Source organism: Drosophila gunungcola, unplaced genomic scaffold, assembly GCF_025200985.1.
Source record: "Drosophila gunungcola strain Sukarami unplaced genomic scaffold, Dgunungcola_SK_2 000001F, whole genome shotgun sequence".
Taxonomy (NCBI): domain Eukaryota; kingdom Metazoa; phylum Arthropoda; class Insecta; order Diptera; family Drosophilidae; genus Drosophila; species Drosophila gunungcola.
In genome coordinates this window covers 3,658,810-3,679,518 of record NW_026453197.1, presented here as the reverse complement: position 1 = coordinate 3,679,518, position 20,709 = coordinate 3,658,810, and the positions used below count along the sequence as shown (strand labels likewise).

The window sequence follows — 20,709 nt, the reverse complement described above, 5'->3', positions numbered from 1 at the left end:
GAGCCGAATGAATGAATGAGTCGATGGGGGGCTTAAATGGAAACGTGCATGAAAAAGAAGGAAAGCCGACTAGGAAAACTCGCGACACTTTTTCCTTTGACAGCCGACGACGTTGGAAAAGCGAGACAAGCGCCACATGTGCGTCGCCTCCACTTCTGTTGATTCATTTGGGCGGCCATATCGTCAAAGTCAAAGTGTGGAGGTACTTTTCCTTTCTGCCACCGTTTTTCCTCGGTGCCACGCCCCTAACGAGCCTCCTTAGTCACTCACTCACTCACTCACTCGCCCCATGAATTGGCCTTCTACGACATTTATTTTCTGCTTATTTGATACTCTTAGCTGCTTTTGTTATGCCTTCAACTTCAACTCCAACTCCATGGCAAATATTGATATTAAAAAATCGCATCACGTCGCTTAAGTTTTTTGTAAATAATGTTGTGGAAAATTTATTACGAAAGCGAATGTCTGTGTCTGTTGCGGGTGAGGAGTAGCAGTTCCTGACATTTTTTCTTCGTTTCAGGCAGCTGGATAAATGCGATTTAGTGAGAGATTTACGCAGCCAGCCTTGAAGGGGATTTCGAGAATTCTCCAAGAAGCCGAAGGCTTGACAGGTGTCAATGAAAGGAAGAAACACAACAACTGACTCGGAATAAAGGTATTGTATACTTGGGTAATGTTAAGTTGATTAAAACATGAATCACTGCACCTAATCTTAGGGAACTCAGCAAAATCGGAACATAGTTTACACCAAAGACTTGGAAAAAAGACTATCATATTAAGTCAATAGTGGCTTAGAACCACCTAAACACTAGAAAGCCAACCGCAATCAATTGGCATTATTCATGAGGCGCAAGGATTGAAGTGCTTGCATTTGAATAATTTATGTTTGTCAATAAAAGCAATAAATTGCAAATGAAAGAGCACCGGGATCCACAGCACACAAAAACCATGGAGAGGAAAAATAATAATATTTTCAATAAATAAAAAGTGGCCAGTAAATACATATTATTCAAAAAGAAATGTTTATGGGGCGACAAAGTGAAAAAGGCAAACAATATGAGGGCGAAACTATGGCGCAAACGTGGTTTAAGTTGGGTTAGAAAGCTGCAAAATTGAAAAGGACAAGTTAAGCGGCCAGGACCACAACAAGGGAAACAAGTGCTGGAACCGGGCTAATAGAAAATGGGAAAATGGAAAAGCGGGGCGAACGAGGCAAACGAGGCAAAAGCAGCATTATAAATCATGTCTGACTACTCGGACGTTCGCTTTCATAAAAACCAACTAAAATAAATACACGACAGCGAGGGCTGAAAGCCTGATGAGAAATAATAGCGAAAGGAAAAAGCGACAAAGTCAATTATGCAGGCAACAGGAAGAGGAAACACAAAGCCAAGGCGTCCTGCGTTATGCCTTAATAAACTCAAACTGCCATTTGCAGAGCAGACTCCGGACAGCATTATTGAAATATTAATGACCTTCGGCATTATTAAAAGAGCGGCAGCCACAGCCAAAGCCACAGCCACCCGGCGGCAAAGTTTTGGCTCTTTGAAAATCGAATTGCGAATTGCAATCAAAACTTAATAAGTTTAGAGGCTTAGAGAAGTCCTATCTCCCGCCTTTAACTTTATACTGTACACTTGTTTGCAGAGCTTTCAATTAAACAAAAACGCTTGGGTCAGCCCTACCCCTTGGGAAATCCCTCACAAAAATGTGAATATTTTTTCAAAAATTAAAAGGATTTCGTGCGTCAATATTGACACAAGACTTCATTGCGGCTGCTCTGCTGAAATGTTTTTCTGATGGAATGATGAACTGATGAAATCAACTGAGTGAGTGGCAAGCATTCCTCGCCGTTTTTTGCCATTCTGGCTGAGAATAACTCAAATATGAATAGAGATTTTCAGGCTTTGCGTTTTTTGGCTGAGTGGGCATAATGTTGCATAAGATGGAGTGGGTTCCTCCATAACTCAACTGCCAAATGCCAAAATCTGATTGGAAAGAACAAATGGATAAATCGATTCAAAGTTCCTATATATTCCTATACAACAAAGTAAAAATAATATTTGCTTGTCTTTAAATGCGACTTAAATTAAGTAAAAGATTAACGTTATCAACCTGGAGGAAAACCGCACAGGAAAAACCGCAACAAGCTGCACAAACCACAAAAAGGAAAAACCAACGGCAGATGATAACAATTGCGTATGCAGCAACAATAAATAATTAAATGCAAATTTTCGCACCTCAGAATGCAAACAAAAGGTAATTGCACTTAAATATGCCCCAAGCAGGTGCAATGTTGGCACAATCGGCCGATAAATCATGGCCTGCCACAAGAACAGCAAATTAATGAATGATAAGCAGGCAAAAGGCAAAGAGCAAACAAAACTTTTGCTAACTTTGGGAAAACCACTTGAAAAATCTGTCTGATATACTGGCAACAAAGGAGAGAACCAAAACAACAGAAATTTGTTTATTGTTTGTTTTTTAATTTTATTTTATTGTTTCATTTTTTTTTTTTTTTTGCATCTGTTTGCTAGCCTTCAATTGCAAAAACACATTTAACCCATTAATTAAATGGCCAGCGGGGCGTAGCGCGATCCCGAAAGTGCTGGCCAAGTGTGAAAAAGTCGAGCAATTGGGTGAGTTTTTTGTTCGCGCTTCAATTAAATTTAATTGCATTTTGAAGGGTCATAAATCCCAAACAGTGGCAGCCAAAAACTACGCACACCGAGTGCGAGCTCTGTTCTCTCCATTCTTTTTTACAAAAACCCCGTATCCAGAAGCGGAACAAATTGCAGTATGCAAAGCGAGACAAAATGTGGCCATTGATTAATGGGGTCCGAAGATGAAAAGAGTGAACAAAACGGACAAAACGAAAATCAATCACAAAACAAATTGCCACCACACTTGGGCGTTCGATGGATCGAATATAAATAGATGGTGTCTTGGGAGTCTCGGGAACCGAAATCTAGAGATCATAAAGCTTATTAAATGCGCCCCTTCGCACACACACTTCATTCATCTTTTATTTTCTTTTTTTTTGAGGGGAGATGTGCATCATCAGCGCCGCTGGTGTTAATTTATTTATTGCCTTGACTTGGGGGCCATCAAAATATTAGAAAAACGAAAACTTTTCCTCACATCTCCCCCCATCGCTCACATTTGGGCAGATAACTTTAAAAAGCTATAATGTGGGATCGATTTTTGGGGAGGGTTGGCGGAAAAACCCAAAGCAATTCATTTTAATTATTCACGCAGCAAACTCTAAGATTTCACACTCTCCAGAAAACAATGCCATCTGTAAGGGATATTTGGGGTGGCCAGGGGAGGGCAGAACTTCTACTTGATTTATGGTTGTGGCTCAGGGGCTATATTAGGTGATAAGAACATCGAATTGTTATTTATTGTTTGGTGGGTCCCTTTATCTGCGGTTTTAATTTGGGTTGATTTTAAAGTGGTATTGCCTTAAATGTCGCTTTACCTTTAACGGTTTTGGGGTGAATGAATACAGTTTTTAGTTTGAAATTTCAGGAATCAGGGCCATAGAAACCAAAGTTTGGAAAGTACAAAAAGAAGTTTGCTCTGACTGCCATCTCCAGCTTTTCGTGGCACTTCAATCGAAGCTTCTTTGCAGCGTCCCCTTGACTTGGCTGCACTTTAACCAGCTGCTACCTTCTGGCAGGCCCTCCAAAAAATCATAACGCACTTTGAGCATGTGGCACAATCAAACTGCACTTCAACGGCAAACTGCAGTCGCTGGCAAAAACCTAAAAATCTGGAAATAGTCAATGTCTGGGGCCGTTCGCCACCGCAGTTCCCCTTTTGGCCCATGGTTCATGGACCGTAAAATGAGGTTATGCTCGCGCTGCTGCCACGTCTTACGATCTCGACGGCAACATGTTACTTCTGCCGATGTGTGTGCCTTCTGTGTGATTTATGAAGAGCAATTTTAATGACATTTGCTACGAGAGTATCGACACACATCGGTTATGTTCCTCGGCTGTGGCTGTGGATGTGGGTGTGGGTGTGGGTGCCAAACTACTGCTCCATCGGATGCATTAACTGCAGCTGACGACGACGGAGCAGCTTTGGCCAGTCATGCGTGCCAACAAGACAGCAATCGGAAAACCCAACAATCCAGCGACCCAGCCCACCTCACGACTTCATCGATGAGGCACTCACTCTCAAGACCTCTAAAGACCTGGACATGGAACTGGACACACCTCGATCAGTAGGCTATTTAAATGGGGATAGCGTAGTGTGTGACTCTATTTTACAATTCTTAATCTAATACCCTATCAACACTCCCATAGGCTGTAAGCAAATTTGTTAAATTAATTAATTGATTAAGTTGCTCAGCCAAAAACTATTGACTTTGTTCAAATTCAGTTTAAACTGTTTGTTTTTAAACACATAAGAGTAAAATGTATTTGGTTAAGAATTAAATTCCAATACATAAGAATTAAAACACATACAAATATAATGTATTATATATCTTTTAATTAAAAGATAGTTAGGCAGGTGGCTTAGAAATAAAAAATTAAATGCAAAAGAAAACAAAGCTTCAAAAACAACAATTAATAAAGATTAAATTATAGAACAAAATATCAATTGAACAGTTACGACAACTTTACAAGCATATTCCCAAAAAACTACAGAATATTGTGCCCATTATTTAGGTAAAATAAAACTTATAAAAATATATTAAATGTCAGAGCCACTGATTTGGAATCGCTCCGCATCACTAGATGGACCCAACCCACTGCCAAATCCAAACCCTGGGCAGTGGTTGTCCAAAACACTTTGCATGAATAATCGCGGCTCATAAATTTGGACCTGATATGCGGCAATTGACTCCCTTTGTTGCTGCAGTGATAAGCAATAGTTTGTTGTTCGCTTTTTTATTGCGCTTTTCAGTGGGTCACATGAATCAGTTTCTGAATCTGCAGCAGCATAAAGTGCAAAATCATGGGGATTTGGGCAAATCTGGCATTTGTCTCTCGTTTGGCAGCGGGCGGAGTTTTGCAGTTGCAATGCTTTATTTGAGTCAGTGTGGTAAATAAATAACGAGCACTGCTGAGCCACATATATATTTTTTATGGAAATTTACTGCATTTTCCATTTCAATTGCCTTTTGAGTGGAAAAATATGTAAATTTCAATGAAGCGGATGGACAATAGTCGAGGATTGGCAATGGATGGGTATCGGGCATCATAGCAGGGCATTGATGCGATATGTGCAGTAAATTGCAGTTTGCCAAAAACATTTTTGCCATTTGCCTGCTGCCCCTCCCTCCACTCCACCCAGCAGTTCTCTATTGCCACTCTCTGAAATTTATGGCCAGCAGCTATTTTAATGTGTGGAAATGAGTACTTTCTTGATATATGACCACCATGAGCGAGGACAGATATTATATTGACAGAAGCAAAAGCCCAATATGCTAGCCCAGTTATTGCATCGAACTTTGGGTTGAGCAGCAGATATTACTAGATATATATAAAGAAATATAAAAATATGTTTAGTATGAGAAATGCATAATTTATTTATACAAAAAAGAAAAGGCCTGCATAAAAATAGTTTTTATTTTTTAAAAGTAAAAATTATTCTTTTTAAAAAATACTTAAATTTATAAAATTTCCTTTACTAAGACTTTCTAAAATTCAGCTTAGTGGCTTCTTATAATTTAAATAACTTCACTCATTACATCCCCTAATCACCAGAAAACAATTAAATGTGTCTCATCTCCATTTAAAGTGTTTTAACAAGCTAGCTCTAAAACGCAAAACTAGAATAAAAGCCAATGCCAAAGTTGCAGTCCCCTTTTACTAGTGTGCCAGAAAAGATTTATATTGGCCATTTTGCAGAATCGGAAAAAATAAAGGGACCAAGTGAAGGTCTCCCCGATGCAGTCTTATTTTTGGTCTCAGTCCTCTGCTTCGGCTGATCTGTTGCCGATGTGTTCTTTCACTAAATTCACTTAAATTCATGTTACTTCCGCATGTTTCACACCACTCACCTACCGCCCCGCCATTCCCTGCTCGCCACTAATCCTCACACTCGCGTTGAGTTTTCCTTTGCTCACAATTTGCACTTCATGAATACCAGATAGGAGAGAAGCGAAAAGGAGATCCAGCTGCTCCATTAGACAATTTCCCCATCTGTCTCCGAAGACTTCGTCCCCGGAATGTGTGTTGTTCTTCTGTTCGCTTTGAGTCAATTGAAGTGCAGGCCACATGAGCCCCCCCTCCTGGCAAATTATTCGATTGGTGCACAGCGTAAACTTCCGTTTTGCCATTGACCGTTTAATGTGCTCCGCTCAGCAAGACTAAATCCACATGTGGCCAAAGTGCACAAATGGTTTTGGCAAGGGAATATTTCAATATTTCTGGTGGTTTTAATTGAGATGAACTAAATGTTATGAGTTTAAAATGAGTGATTAGTAAGTGCTTTAAGTTTACATTTTCATAAATTATTGTAGGTTTATTTGAAACTTCGACAACTGAAGCCCCTAGTTGATGTTATACTCGAATTTAAACTGAAAGACCCTTTTTAATTTTATAGCGTATTATACGCAATCGAATCAGTACCCTACCTAACCTTGTTTAATTTAATATAGTCTAGCTTAGGGTTTGTTTTGTGCTCTTTTGTGTCTAACGAAATATTACCAATATTTAACACAAGACAGCTTTTATAATGCAACACCCCTCAATATTGAATTCTCAGCCATTTCATTAGTACATTATTGAATGCACCACAATGTTTATTCTTCTTTCCACTTCTATCGGCACTTCAATTCGCTAGCCAAACATTTTATCGAAATAACCAGCACCACATCATTATTGCAGCTCCACTTGTGCGCCACTTCATTAGCAGATTTGCATCCACAGCCGCCAAGTTGGACCGCAGAGAAGCCAACGCCATTAAAACGCAATTGCTATTCGGAGGCGATCTGCAGTTGGCCAGGCAACACAATCCGCAGCTGGCCGAAAATATTTAACCAATAATGCAATTTCGGTTGTGGCCGACAAACTTTCACGCAGCTGGCGATGAGTACAAACAAACAATCCATGAATCCCAAGGGATGTGAGCTGGGGGAATCCCCCTGATGGCAAACAGGGGCTGCCTGGAGGGCCTATTAAATGGAATTTCTACGATTGACTAACTGTCTGCCTCTGTCTATTGTAAACTGTATCCCTTTCTCCCACTCACCACCACACTTTCCCCTCCAACTGCAACGATTGCATTTGTTCAATAAACGCATAATTATGCGCAATAATTGCATTAGCAAATATGGGCATGGAATTAAAGGCCAGAGAGTAATTAGGAATGCCATTATCGTGTAATCGTCGAATTAGAGACAGTGGAGGGAAGGGTCCTTCGTCTTGAGGCATTTAATTAAAGGCGTTAAGTTGGCTAATGAATGCGGCAATAGCAATGAGCCTCGAATTGTTCACTTGCAGGCGAAGCCTTCGGATGCCTCTTACCCCGGCAGTCGGGCACGTTTCATCCTCAGTCAGAAGTGAGCAGCAAGTCAGTCAGTCAGCCAGTCAGTCAACCAGTTACTCGGGCTGCACATGCAGGATAAGTGAATAGCATTAAATAAACAAACTGGCGAACAACACAACAACTGCCAAACAAGAGCCGGCAGGAATAAAGGCTACAAAACTGATGCACTGCGCAGAAAATAAGGAAAGCATCGTAGCTGAAAGGATGGAAAACCTTCAAAACGAATACTGAGTGCTCTTAAAAATGCTTAGCTTTAAAATGGTGAAAAAGGTTTCTTCATTTCATAAAATATTCAAAAACTAAACTAAATATAAATGACATTAAAAATAGTGAAAGTAACCAACAAATAGCTATCTAAATATTTAAAGCATTAAGAAAATTCATAATAAATGTAACCAAAGTACATGGTTAAATAAATAATTCAATGATATAAAACTTTGTTTTGAAATTCGAAAAGAAAGAAAAAAGGGAATAGAATAGAATATTTAACATTTTTACCTTAACGTTGAAAGAATCTCTTAAAAGCAAAAAATCAAGCTGAGTTTTGAAAGAACAAACTGAATTTTCCATATATTTGTAGTGATAGTAAATTAATACGAACTATTTAGCATCAAACTGTATCCACTTCGATGATGTTACAAAGGCCCCCGATCAGAAATCGTTAAAGCAATGAAAAGAAAATTTGAGCACACCAATTGTGGATGTATGTAGTTGCCGAGTGTTTTTTTCATTTCCTGAAAATGTTCTCTGGTTTCGGGATCCGATGCATTTGATAAGCGTCACGTAGCGCACGCCAGAAACCATGCTATACCATTTTTCAGCTTTTAGTGGAAAACTGAGAACTGAGAGCTGAAAGCCTGGGCAACCGATTGCCGAGTACGAGTACGAGTACGAGTTCCTTATTATCTATATAGTACTAGTACGGTGGGCCAGAGCGATGCATTTGTTTGCCACTCACACACTTTCACACACATGGCATGGCAAAATGGCGGATCCACCGGGAAGGAACATACCTGCAAGGAAGTGAAAGGATACACAGAGCATTAGTTTGAAATCTTGGCAGAGCGCACCTGAAAATGTTCCCCCTGCAATTGCATTAGAATTTAAGATAAGTTCGAGGCTGGAGTGCGAGTAATGTGTAATGGCATTGGAAGGGAGGGGACGAGTGGAAGCTCCCAGATTGGGATTCTCGGTTTACAGGCAGCTCGTGCTGTTTATTGTGTGCTCAAGTCTGGATCTCTGAGTGTGTGGGGCAACTTGTTTACCAAACTTTATTACAACTTGGCAAACAGTCGTCGCCTTTGTAGTTGGTTCTAGTCGAGTTCTGTTGCTTTGTCTGCTAACTGATTGCAGTTACAATCAGTTTATTGTGCGAGCCTGCTGCAGAATGGATTCGCCTGGACACACATACACTTGCCGATGCTACCTTGTATCCTGGCGGCATCCTGGTGGCAACTTGGTAACTCAAAACATGGCACACAGCAGGAGCCAAGTGGAAAAGCGACTTTGTAGGAGACGATGATGCCGAAGTCGGCACTTGAGAGCGGATAATTTGTAAATTTTATAACTTGAAGTAGAAAACTTTGAGCGCATTAGAAATACATGCTTCGACATTGTAAGATTCAGTTTTCGGGGGGCTTACCATAAATGATTTAAAAGGTTTTGGATAAGTTCCTTCATCTTGGAACAACAAATTGTCTAACAAAATACATTTTATTGGTTCAGGCTTGACTTAAATCGATGAAGAAGCATTACTTATTTCATAATTCTTCAGCTTTAACAGACAGCAAATTGTTTATTTGTAGTTTAAAGTAAATTCCCATTTTTCACATCATTTTGTCACCCACAAAGTTACTGAACCCTAAATCAAAAATCAATAGGGCCACACCAGCAAAGAGAAGGGCAAAATGTCATAAGTGATTTCCTGTTCCGTTTCACGTTCCAATCAAGCGTAAAATAATTTTGTAAAAATATTTACACAACTCGAGACCCGAAAAAAAGCGGAAATATGAGAGCGAGCTTGGCAGTGGGAGATGAAAAATGAATGGGAAAATGTGAAAAGCTAGTGGCTAAGTTGGGTTGTCGCGGGTGCCGTGTCGAGTGTCCAAGGTTTCCGTGGCCACTCGACCAAGTGGGCTCCCAAGTGTCCCAACTCATCGCATCTCGGAGCGGTGCGCTCGAATGCGTATTCGCCGCCCAATAGCATGCTGTACATCAGTGTCAGATTAGGGCGTGGCTGGGCCAAATCACAGACATAACCGCTACGCTCACACTCTATGTACCACATTTAGTGGAACGGGCCCATTCAGAGCTTCTTGGGAAGGCGCATAAATTCCAGACACTGCCGCCCTGGTGATTTGTGGTGCAGAGACCACATCAAAGATGGCAGATTTTCACGGGTTCGCAGGCGGGAATGGAGTTTCTCAGACAGAGACTAAGTGTGGGTTAAGCACACTTGAAGTATGTGCACGCTTGGGTTAAGAAAAAGGATTTGCCAGCCCAAGGAGCTGCCTTTCTGTGTGCTTACAGAGAAAAATATTATTAATATATATACTGGAGAAGAGCACTAAAATTATAGGTCACTAACAGAAAATTTGCCAAGTGCTCCCTATAAAAATAATATTAAAATCTAAAGTATTTTGTGGGGTTTTGAATATTTTTTGCTGTGTAAAAGGTCTGAAGAAGAAAACCATTCACGCCTTGACGGGTTGGGGGAAAATATGAAAAGTCGTCTTGCTGGGAAAAACGAGCTGGGATCTCCTGCCAAGGTGAGGATTGTGGTCTCAGTGCGGTCCTGTGGTCCTTGCGGCTTTCACTACACTTATATGTGTATGTATATAAATGTGTCTGTGAATACCTTTTCTTTTATTTTTGTTTTTTTTTTTTCGCTTTTCCAACTGCGACAGCCACGAGTAATGCAATTATATTGAGGCAGGTTTTCTGCCACAAGTTTTTCACTTTTCCTGCACATATTTCTCGCTCTATGGCATTGAAGTCTGATGGGCAAATGGATAAGAACAGGTTAACAGGAAGGGAAACTATTGAAACTAAACAGGAATTTATAGAGGTATTAACTCGTTGTGAAAGTGAAAATTTGGTCTCATCTTTAGACATATCCCTTTCTCCGGATGTCTCGATTTGCCGGATCTCCGAAATCCCCGGAATTTACGGCAACAAGCAGCCAGGGTAATGGCAAAAGTTTATTAACGGAAACAAAAACGAGGGCCAGCGACAAAGGACCAACTGCAGAAATCGGAAGATGGAGTTCTGGCGATGAATATGAAACGAAGTCGAAAGCCCAGACAGAACGATCCCCTTTGGGAGGCTTTGGATAGCTCCGCGGAGTGGGAGGTCATAAACAACAATTTATAAGCGTTAATGAAAATTGGTTGAGAGCTCGAGGGCGGCGCAAGAAGTTAGCAGGCTCACTGCGGCTTTTTTGGAGCGACTTGCAAATAAATTAACTGCTAACCCGGCGAATGCAAATTAAGAGCCTTGTTTACACCTCGGACTGGTCCGCCCCACCTGTCCCGGTTTTTTGGCCATTAAATTTATGCCCCGCCCGGGAATATTCCCTGCCCTGAGCAGTGCTCGTAAATCCCGCACCCATTTCAAGCGTCTGCCTTGCCGAATTTGTCCTTTCGCTTTCGACAAATGCATATGGAAATTTTATGCAAATTTCCATTGTGTCAGCAATTTGTAACGAATTTGCGCTGCGAAATGGCTCGAAAAGTCGCCGCAGGCTGCAAATTTAATTTACCCAGTGCGGTAGGTAAATCAAATTGCATAAACGTCAATTTGCTAATCCAATATTTGAGCTAAAGTTGGAAGCTCTGCGGCTTTTCAAGTGGCGCTCTTCAAATCCAACTTTCGACTGGAGCACCACTTTAAAAAGTTCATCTTCGAGCGGCTGCAACTGAAGCTGGCAAAATATTTTCTGATTACTTTTCCACATTGGCGACACTTCAAGATGTCCCCAAAGAGCTGGCAGCCGAAGAAAGGCGATGGAAGCGCTCTGCGAATATTTTCAAAATAAATGTTATTGTAACAAAAGTGGCAGGCCAACTGATAGTAGGGAAAGCGGAGCTACCACATCCTTGAGGGAACAGTCGGCGCTGCCTGTTGATGGCACTTTGATGAGGAGAACTTGGTCAGCTTCAATTATTTGGAGCCGGAGCCCGAGCCGGAGCTGGATCCTCCCGTGACTGGGCCGCATTAGGAGGAAACTGGCGGCCGGAGAACCCAGGGCATCATCATAATCAACAGCCAACAAAAAGAACGACCGACACGTGACTACACCACAAAACTCTCAGGAATATAAAAGTTTTCCCCTTACCATTTCCCCGAAATGAGCTGCTGGCATTCTGCTGTTTCCATTTTTTCGGTAGCTGTCTGCACTTAATGGAAAATGTCAGTTCGCCTCCGGCGTCAAACGTTTTATTGAAGTTTTCACTGAGGCGGCGAACTCAGCGAACACTGAAATCCCCACCACAGTGCGTCATCAGCTCCTCTGGCCACCTTTCGGATTTTCCCGCTCCCAGTACTGGAGTCGTCTTGTCCGTGGCCAGCCGTTAAACTTAACGAACCGGAAGTGGTTAAGGGAAAAGCGCACGAACAGGTCTTCACTCGCGGCGGAAAAGTGCTCGAGTTCGCGGCGATATGACGGAGAATCAGCGCTGCCAAATTGCCGTGAAAAAAGTATTGTTAATTTTAATGGAAGACAAATTTGACAACTGGTAAATGATGAAAGAAGTTTTTCTCTCAACAAACCTACCCACAATACCTTCGAAAACAGTTTCATTCGGTAACTCGAAGATTAGAAATCAAACAAGTCTTAAAAGTTTAGCAAATTTGTTTAACAATGAGCAGCCAAATTACCAAGTCGAATTCGACCACTCCAAAATTATTGAGATCATCGCCAAAGACTGTTCAAAAAAATGCAGTAGAAGCAAAAGTATTTTGTTGCCAGTTTGAAGTATTTGGTCGCGTACAGGGTAAGAAAAGGCCTTCATAAATTCACCTATACTCTGTTAAATAAAATACACCTTTCATCAGGTGTCTTCTTCCGCAAGGTAAGGGTCTTACAAATTTGTACAGTTAATTTATGTAATGAAATAACTTTTGAACCCCTAGCATACCCAAAAAAAGGCCAAAAAGTTGGAAATTACTGGCTGGTGCATGAACACAACTCACGGAACCGTAAAGGGAATGCTCGAAGGATCCTTAGATCAAATGACTGACATGTAAGTGGGCTATTAAACAATGATCTTAAGAGCGGCAATAAATAAGGAAAACATTTTAGGAAATACTGGCTGCAGCACAAGGGCAGTCCTCGCTCGGTGATTGAAAAGGCAGTGTTCTCCGAGGTTGAGCCTCTGCATATCAATAACTTTAAGATGTTCTCGATACGCCGCTAGAGATTATTTTATATCAACATTTATTTAATCATTTTGTTGAAATTATGTTTTTAGCCTGCTACATAACCGATTGTCATTCCATAAGCCTGAAGCGTGAGATTCTTTGAGAGCACGTAATAAAATCGCTGCTGTGGCTCCCAAAACAATTGTCGTATCAAGTGTGTAAGCCGCAAATGGCCAAAGTTCTCTATTCACTGGGGATCTATGTTGGCTTGCCAATTAGTTAGGCCATGATCCGTCGCAAATTGCCTTTCTAACATTTCGCCATAGCAATTTTTACACCGATGCCGCGCCAATTGTCAAAACAATTTCAATTTGTTTTTTCAGCCATCAAACTGTCGGTGCTTTCGTTTCCAAAACGGTCAAAGTTTGGACTCGCTTCTGCCAATTCAGCGACAAATATTGTGCAACCCGAAAAAGCCAAAACAAATTTACATAAATAAATAAAAGTTGACGGAGTTCACAAATGGTAACAGTTGGCGCCTGATGGCAATTAAAAGCCTCTGCGCCACTCTCAACGGTTTGCTTTTTATTGTGTTTATCTTTGTCACCAAGGGGATGCGATGGTGACTCCGCTGGATGCCTCTGTTATTTATTTGGATTGTTTTGTGTGTCTGGCAAACACTTTATTATAAACTGTTAAAACCGCAAAAAGTGCACTGGCTATACAAAATTGTTTTCGTTATCCAATTGCCAGTGCTGCAGGAGTTACTCATTACAAGTGGTTGTAATAATTGTCGGTAGTGGACAATGTTGGATACCAAATTTAATAAGCAAGCTGGAAAAATGTATATTAAAACCAACTAACTCAAGAGGCCGTTGTAATTATATTTAGTTTGGAAATTGTTATTTCAATAGTTAATTCTGGTGGTTTAGTTCGAAGGCTTCCTCTTTTAAGCAATTTTTTTATTTTTAATTTGAGTTATCTAAAAATTTAAAATTATTATGGCCTTTGCAGCATTTTGGTTGTGAAATATTGATTTTTCAAATCGTATTTATATACAAATTTATTTAATATAAAGCCGAAATAAACAAGAAAAGCGAAACTATTTCTGGGACTTTTTCTTGAATGCGTGAACGTAAACTCTTTTGCCAATAAATTTCTGAATCAAGTCGGTCTCAGGATTTGGGGAATCTTCCTTGGTAATGATCCCGGAGACTCCGGTTCCTCGCTTGTACGATTTCCTGGGCATTAAGGCCATCTCGGGCCAACTCGCGGCTCAGAAGTCGTCTATAGAGGAGCATCTTGCGCTTGGTTTCCGGGGTGCCCATGGCGGTGCTGAACTGAATCCCTGGTTGATGGCCTCGGGACGACGATCTTTACAAAGGAAAAGGTCCAATAGAGAAAGTATGGGAAAAGAAAAAGAGACCAGAGTTAGGACCAAAGGAAGCGGATTAATGGCTCAACTCTGGACCTTCTCTGCCAGCCCTAAACTTACGCCTTTTTGTCAGACATTTGGCTTACCAAATTATAAAAGTCCAGCCAAAGAGTTTACGATATAATTTTGAGGGAATTTTGAAAACTAAAATGAAATCATTGCCAAATGGAGTCGTAATAGGAGTTTCGTAGCCAACTAGGTCTGTTTTTTTTTTTAAAAGAACACAATTTCTTCTGATGCATAGTGTCTGGGATGTATGCAAAACCGCCCAAGGGCGTATATCAAATTGTTTTTCGTAGCTGACTTTCTTCATTAAGGGTTTCAAGGAACTAAACATATTTAGTTTAATAAAGTCCATCCCTAAGGGCTTTAATTTCTTAACGTCATGCTTTTTTTGTATTCTAATGCAAATTCAGGAATTTATTTAGATACTTTAAATAAAAACGAGCACAATGTTACAGTTTTGGTAAGGCTGGCCGTAACTTTGGGCGATTTTCACTGCATTTTCCGCCACAGCAACGTAGCAGCCGGCTAAATTAAGTCATTAAATGCCGCCGAATTCGGAATGCACAACAGGCAAACGACAACAAGGCACGCAAACAGATAGAAGCCCCGGAGTTGGGGTTAAAAAAAAAACAAGGAGTTCGGGGGAGTGGAACCGCTAAAAGCCGGATTCGGTAGCGCCGATAATCAATTCCGTTTCCGGCTGACAGTTTGCCGCATCGTGCGTGACCCAAAATATGCATAAACAGCACAAGAAAAATAATAATAATAATTGTAATAATTTCGTGATCCACCAAAGCAAAGGCGCCGACAGGGGCGGAGGGGGCGTGGCAAGTGCTGCACGGCTATTGAAACTTTTGGCTCGCGTGCTCGCATGTCGAAAAGCGTTGGAAAACCGTTGGAAAACCGTTGGAAAACCCGCTCCATTAGCTGTTGATAACGAGTTCATTGACGAGTTCATTGGCACATTGATTCCCATTGATTGCATGGCACAGGGTGTTTTTGAGGGGGTGCAGCTCCAAATGCGGTTAGTGTGGCGGCTTAAATGTGCATGCCAATCGCACAGCAAAGACGAAAAGCCAAAGTTTCAAATGGGAGCTGCCATAAGGGGATCAAAAGACCATGCCCAAAAATTTGGGACTCACAGACAACGTTAAAAAAAATTTATTCAAAACTATTGTTTACTTGAACTTAAGTTTTTACAAAGCTGCTTAGATAATATCTAATATATTTCAATAAGGTACTTAACTTGAATAAAATGTTTAAGTATATTTTTTAAGCACTATATTTCTCACTGATTTTTAAAAAATTGATAACGGTTACCATTACACTAGAATTGAATATATCTTTAGGAAAATGTCTAAAAAACCTATGAATGTATGAATATTTACTTTAAGCACTAAGTCTTTTTCAACCCCTTTGTTTTCAAATGTTAAATAAATCGTTTTCCCAGTACATTGGATTAGATATCGATCCCACCATTCGACCGTGTTCCAGACCTGGTTGCAGCGGCTTATTAGCCATGCAGACCATGTTCCAGGCTCCTTCGGGCCATGCTTAGCCACGTAAGCCCCCGAAACTGCCAGCTGACTGTATTCCAAATCTCAGTCCACTCACAATCGCTCCAGACGGATACGTGGGGCGAAATTGCCGCATCACCAGCAGTAGCAGCAGCAGCAGCAGCAGCAGCAAAAGCAGTTGAAACCCCCAATTTGCCTAGCCCTCCGTTGTCTAGACACAAAACCCATCTCTATGCCACGAAAAGAAAAAACTGTTCTCGTTTCGCAAATGTTGCATTATAGACTACAGAGCAATGGAGGCAGCAAGTGTGGCAGTTGGGTACGAGGGGTTTGAGCTTAGATATAGGAACAGCCGTTACCGCGAAAGGAAACTTATTAAAATTTTACAGCCTGCCGTCAGAAATGAAACTCCACCATATTGTGTTCTACTGTTTGTAAAATTTAATTTATGCTGTGATGATTTTTTTTACTTGAAAGCACATGTTTTCTGTAATACTAGTTTCTCACTATTTAAAAAATATTTTAAATATTTGTGTAGCATTGCATGTTGTGGCCTCGTGTTGTGTGGCAATTTGATGAATGTGTTCCTTGATTAACCCTGACTTCAGTTCAAACCTGAACTCAGTTTTAAGCCCTTTGCATGCAGATGGAGTTTTCGGAGGCAAGCAAACTTTGCATAATAAATGAAGGCGATAAGAATGCTGTCCGGCTTTGTTTATGTTTATGTTTCTTGGCCTTTTATTTTTATGGAATACCTGGGGCGCTCGAAGGGAAACTTTTGTGGGTAGCAAATGCTTTTGGTGGCCGGATTCGGATCCCAAATGCCGCGGGCTGCGAACGAAGTTGGTTCGACTTTGAAGATTTCAATACAGAATGCCTTTTGTTTCACTGTTATCGAAACAAGTCAAGGGTCAAATTAGCCTTTGAACTTTTCTTCAAACTGCCAGCCAGAAGCCCAGTCAGTCATCAAATGATGTGAGTGAAAACGGTTCAATTTTTTGTGTAAACAAAAAACTCACAAGAAACACAAAATTTCGACTTGCAAAATGGAAGAGGCCAAAATTCTGGAAAACCAAATGTCATCACCAGCAGACAAGATGAATCCAGCAAGTGCACAGAAAGAACACGACGGGTTACATTTAATGCATTTGTCAGATTCTAAGGATTCACTTGACCCAATGAACAACGATTTGGAAAAGGATCAGGGAAAAGTGGATGTGGCAGAGAATCAAGGACAACAAGAAGGCGAGACAAATGAATATAACAAAATTTCCGAAGCCCAGCTAGAAAACAGGGAAATAAATGAAGACTCTGGTAAATCCAAGGAAAAAAGTCAAGAAAAGTTAATTGACACGGAGTCGAATAAAACGCTTACAGTAGAAAAGAACCAGGAAAATATCAAGGATAATGAGCAAGGCGAAGAAAACCTGGAGAGCCTGAGCGGAAAAAAGGAAAATGAAAACCTTATCGAGGTCAAGGATCTAGTCATCCCTAAGGAACAGGACACTACTGCTGAATCGGAGCATGAGCTGGAAAATACTCAGGAGAAACTAGAAAAGCCCAAGAAAACCATTAAAACCATAGCTGCAGAGGAGTCTACTAAGAATGAAAAGAAAAACGATCCACTGGAAAAAATTAGACAGGATATGGAACAATATTTCAGGGGCATTGTGGCCCTGGAGGAAAAAAAGAAATTGCAGGACGAGATGAACACAAAGGAAGCCGAAGCCATTGTCAACGAAGAGCAGAAAAGGAAGAACTTGATGGAAATGCTCAAGGATTTCAGCCACACAACCTTATCAAGTTCGAGGTGACGAGATAATGTTTATATTAATTCTGATTTTGATTGTTAACAGCATATCCATTGCAGCACTTCATCGGGAAAGACTCCGCGATCCGTGGTCGCGGCCATTCTGCAGAGGACCGCCAAGGCGGAGTACAAGAGGAAAATGAGCATCCTCACAGACAACTTATCCTTTCGCCTGGGGCTGATCAAGCAGCTCAAACACGACATGAAAAACAACTTTAAGAACGAGGCCCAGCAACTCTACAGCGAATACCACTCCATCAAGAACCAGACACAGTACAGACCCACTTTAAGCGAAATGCACACGGTTCACACCATTCAAAAAAGTAGTCAACTGTAAGGAATGAACTACTATTACCCAGCAACAAAGCTTTGAAGGCAACACTCCATCTTGAAAAATTACACACTATTGTGACACCGAAGAAAAGCTAAATTTGAGGGACATTGGATCCAGTAGCATTTCTAGAAGTGAAAGAGCCTGCCAAAAGAAGGACATTATGACACTGTACCTCTCGAATTCATTGTGTGCACTTGCTTCTTTGCATCTTGAAGAAGTGCAGCTGTATCTCATTAACTGAGTTCTGAGAGTACAGTCACCACTTCGTGAGCCCGGCGGTATGCAACAGTTTTTTTGTTGCCCGGCAAACCTCAAATTTGCGCCACTTCTGTTTTGCATGTCGAAATAAAACAACTCACAGCAAAGACAATGAAAATTGACCCAAATACCTGGCTCTATTGTTATTTCCTCCTTTGGTATTGTAATTTATGGACTGGGGAGGGGCTTTTTGGGGTCGCAGCTGCCGGGGAAATGTAGAGCAGCAAAGTGAACAAAAGTTGCCCGTTGATATCCAGCTCGGACCGTTTCGCCGGCTTTAAAATTTAATTCAGCAGGAACACTGAGCTTTTGTTGTACTCCTTTAAAAGCTGTTTTCAACAAGGAGCTCATTTTTATATTTTTAGGATTTACTTTCACAGTTTCTTGAGTTCTAACCAAAAACCCCATAACTAAATATCAAAAATACAACAATTTATACAAAGTTTTGTATAAATTCATCTAAGTTAAATTAATTGGAAGAAAAGTGTTAAGGATAGTGTTGAAAACTCTTCTCGTTTTGTCCGTGTTGATTTGTTCATAGCTAAAAAAGTTGTATTCTGTTATAAAATGCTTAAAATATCCGTTGGCGAACAACAATATATCAAATCTAAGCAAGTGTTTCTGCTCAAGTATTTGCTTTAAAATCTAGCAAAAGGGGAAGTCCTTCGATTTATTATAAAAAATAATTTAAAGAAAGTGTTGTGAGTTTTGAACGTTACGATTAATTATATATTTTATTATGATATGTTTGTAATTTAAGAGTTTTTATTAAATATAACAACTTTCTCATCAAAACGTAACGTTTATTCAAAACATAGCAATCAATCTGGTTGGTTTTTGTTTTATTGGTAAATTCTTAATATTTTAATACTAGATAATGAGAACTGATTGGCATTTTACTTTATAACAGAAAATTATAATCGGTTTTTATTTTTTATAATACTTTATAGTAATATACTTGAATGATTTTTCCGCTTTGGGACAACTTTAAGGTTTCCTGAGGACGTTGATCACCGTGGTCGTGGGTGAGAATCGTGGGTGAGAATCGCTCCCCGGGCGGCTAATCCGTTCAAAGCTGCCAAAAATCTCCAGCGTTTTCGTTAGCTGTGACGCACAAAAAGTTGGGGGGGGCGGGGGAGAAAAGTGGGCAAAGTGACGGACGGACACTCAGACAAAGCTACAGGCCTAAGCCCACGCCCCCTTTCTCCTCAGCCGCCCCCTGCGGCGGCTTACAACAAAGCGAAATGGTAAATAAAGGCCAGAAGCGCTGACAGCGGGCGTTGAAATGGAAATCAAAATCCCAGCCTCATCCCGAAATCAAAGCAAATCAATGCGAAGCTAACGCTTCTCGCCCCTGCCAACAGAAAATATTTGATGAAAATTGAAAATTTACTTTGGCAATTGGGATTGCAGCACCGTTGCGACAATGAAATATGTCAATTTCAATTACACCAGCGTAAAACACACGCCCTTCGCCGCGGGCCAAAAAGTACTCGAATCCGAATTTATTTCAATGTTTCCACAAATGTGTCACTTTCCCTGTAAAGCTCTATCGATTGCGGAATTGGCAGCGCCTTGAGTCGCCTTCGATTGAGCCATCCAATGAGGGGATTGATTGTCGGCCGGGTAATTATAGTTGTTAGGGCTCAGAGTTGGCCGGGAATTTGCTGACAGTTGTCTGCGGCCCGAGGCGTGGATTGCGTCACGATGTAACATCGAATTCGCCAATAAGACGAATGTTCCTTAAGGCAGCTTATTCTATTCTGTAATGTGGGCCAGATTATTTCAGCAGTCAAGTTCTGTTACCTAGCAATGGCATCTTAAAAGTTCAATTTCAAAAATATGTATTTGTCTCAAGGTACTTCTTATAATGCTTAGTTCCAAATAATGTTAAGTGGATAGAATATTTTTTTTTATAAGTAAATATAAATATAAATACTGTTGGAGAAAACAGTAATGCTTAATTTAACAAAGTTCTAAAACCATTCACAAAATTCTCTTCCGACTAAGTTTTAACTTAAACTAAAATCTTGACTATAATCAACTAAAGATTAGAAATTAACTCTTAAAAACTACAGATTTTGGAGCACTGGCGGCTTAAGTTTAAATCAACCTTATGTAACAAATCAATATCCCTTAGCTATTTGAATTTCTTTTCAAACCACCTTTAAGTAATTAATTAATTAGTCCATAAATGCTAAATACCACGAAAATGTATTTTGAATAGTCTGATATTTAGTAAACACCAAATGCTCATAACCGGATACATAACTAGCATGTGCGAAACATTGCACAAATCACTTTGAAAACTTTACGCAAGACTCATCAATTTCTCAGGTCTGCCGTGAGATTTCCTGCCATATAAACTCCTGCAGCACATGGCCCTTATCAATGGGAACTATCAAAGGGCCATAAAACTTTCGCCAACACTTTGCAGACAGGAAATATGACAGGCTCTGCACAATAAACCGAGCTGCCGGTC

The 20,709-nt window shown here is 40.5% G+C and overlaps 4 protein-coding genes across 7 annotated transcripts in view; 2 read left to right on the top strand and 2 right to left on the bottom strand.

The window, feature by feature from the left end:
• The window catches only part of LOC128261212 (E3 ubiquitin-protein ligase TRIM9), an 83,891-nt gene that overhangs the window by 30,353 nt on the left and 32,829 nt on the right, over window positions 1–20,709 (bottom strand). The window contains exon 1 of one of the 4 annotated variants that reach the window (XM_052994785.1): window positions 11,843–12,014. The exons of the other annotated variants lie outside the window; for them this stretch is intronic. Within the exon in view, the coding sequence (XP_052850745.1) occupies window positions 11,843–11,869 (27 nt within the window). The 5' untranslated portion in view covers window positions 11,870–12,014. Of the gene's footprint in view, window positions 1–11,842; window positions 12,015–20,709 lie in introns of those variants that run through there. 4 annotated transcript variants of the gene reach the window in all.
• On the top strand, window positions 12,295–13,026 carry LOC128261216 (acylphosphatase-2). The gene is made up of 4 exons (XM_052994790.1): window positions 12,295–12,500; window positions 12,562–12,578; window positions 12,640–12,749; window positions 12,809–13,026. Exons 1-4 carry the CDS (start codon window positions 12,368–12,370, stop codon window positions 12,921–12,923), a joined length of 375 nt encoding a protein of 124 aa, XP_052850750.1. The 5' UTR covers window positions 12,295–12,367; the 3' UTR covers window positions 12,924–13,026.
• Window positions 13,913–14,511, bottom strand: LOC128261217 (uncharacterized). Its single transcript, XM_052994791.1, has 2 exons — window positions 14,363–14,511; window positions 13,913–14,241 (listed from the first exon to the last, which is right to left on the bottom strand). Exons 1-2 carry the CDS (start codon window positions 14,377–14,379, stop codon window positions 14,043–14,045), a joined length of 216 nt encoding a protein of 71 aa, XP_052850751.1. The 5' UTR covers window positions 14,380–14,511; the 3' UTR covers window positions 13,913–14,042.
• On the top strand, window positions 16,748–18,355 carry LOC128261214 (golgin subfamily A member 6-like protein 22). The gene is made up of 2 exons (XM_052994787.1): window positions 16,748–17,635; window positions 17,696–18,355. Exons 1-2 carry the CDS (start codon window positions 16,872–16,874, stop codon window positions 17,970–17,972), a joined length of 1,041 nt encoding a protein of 346 aa, XP_052850747.1. The 5' UTR covers window positions 16,748–16,871; the 3' UTR covers window positions 17,973–18,355.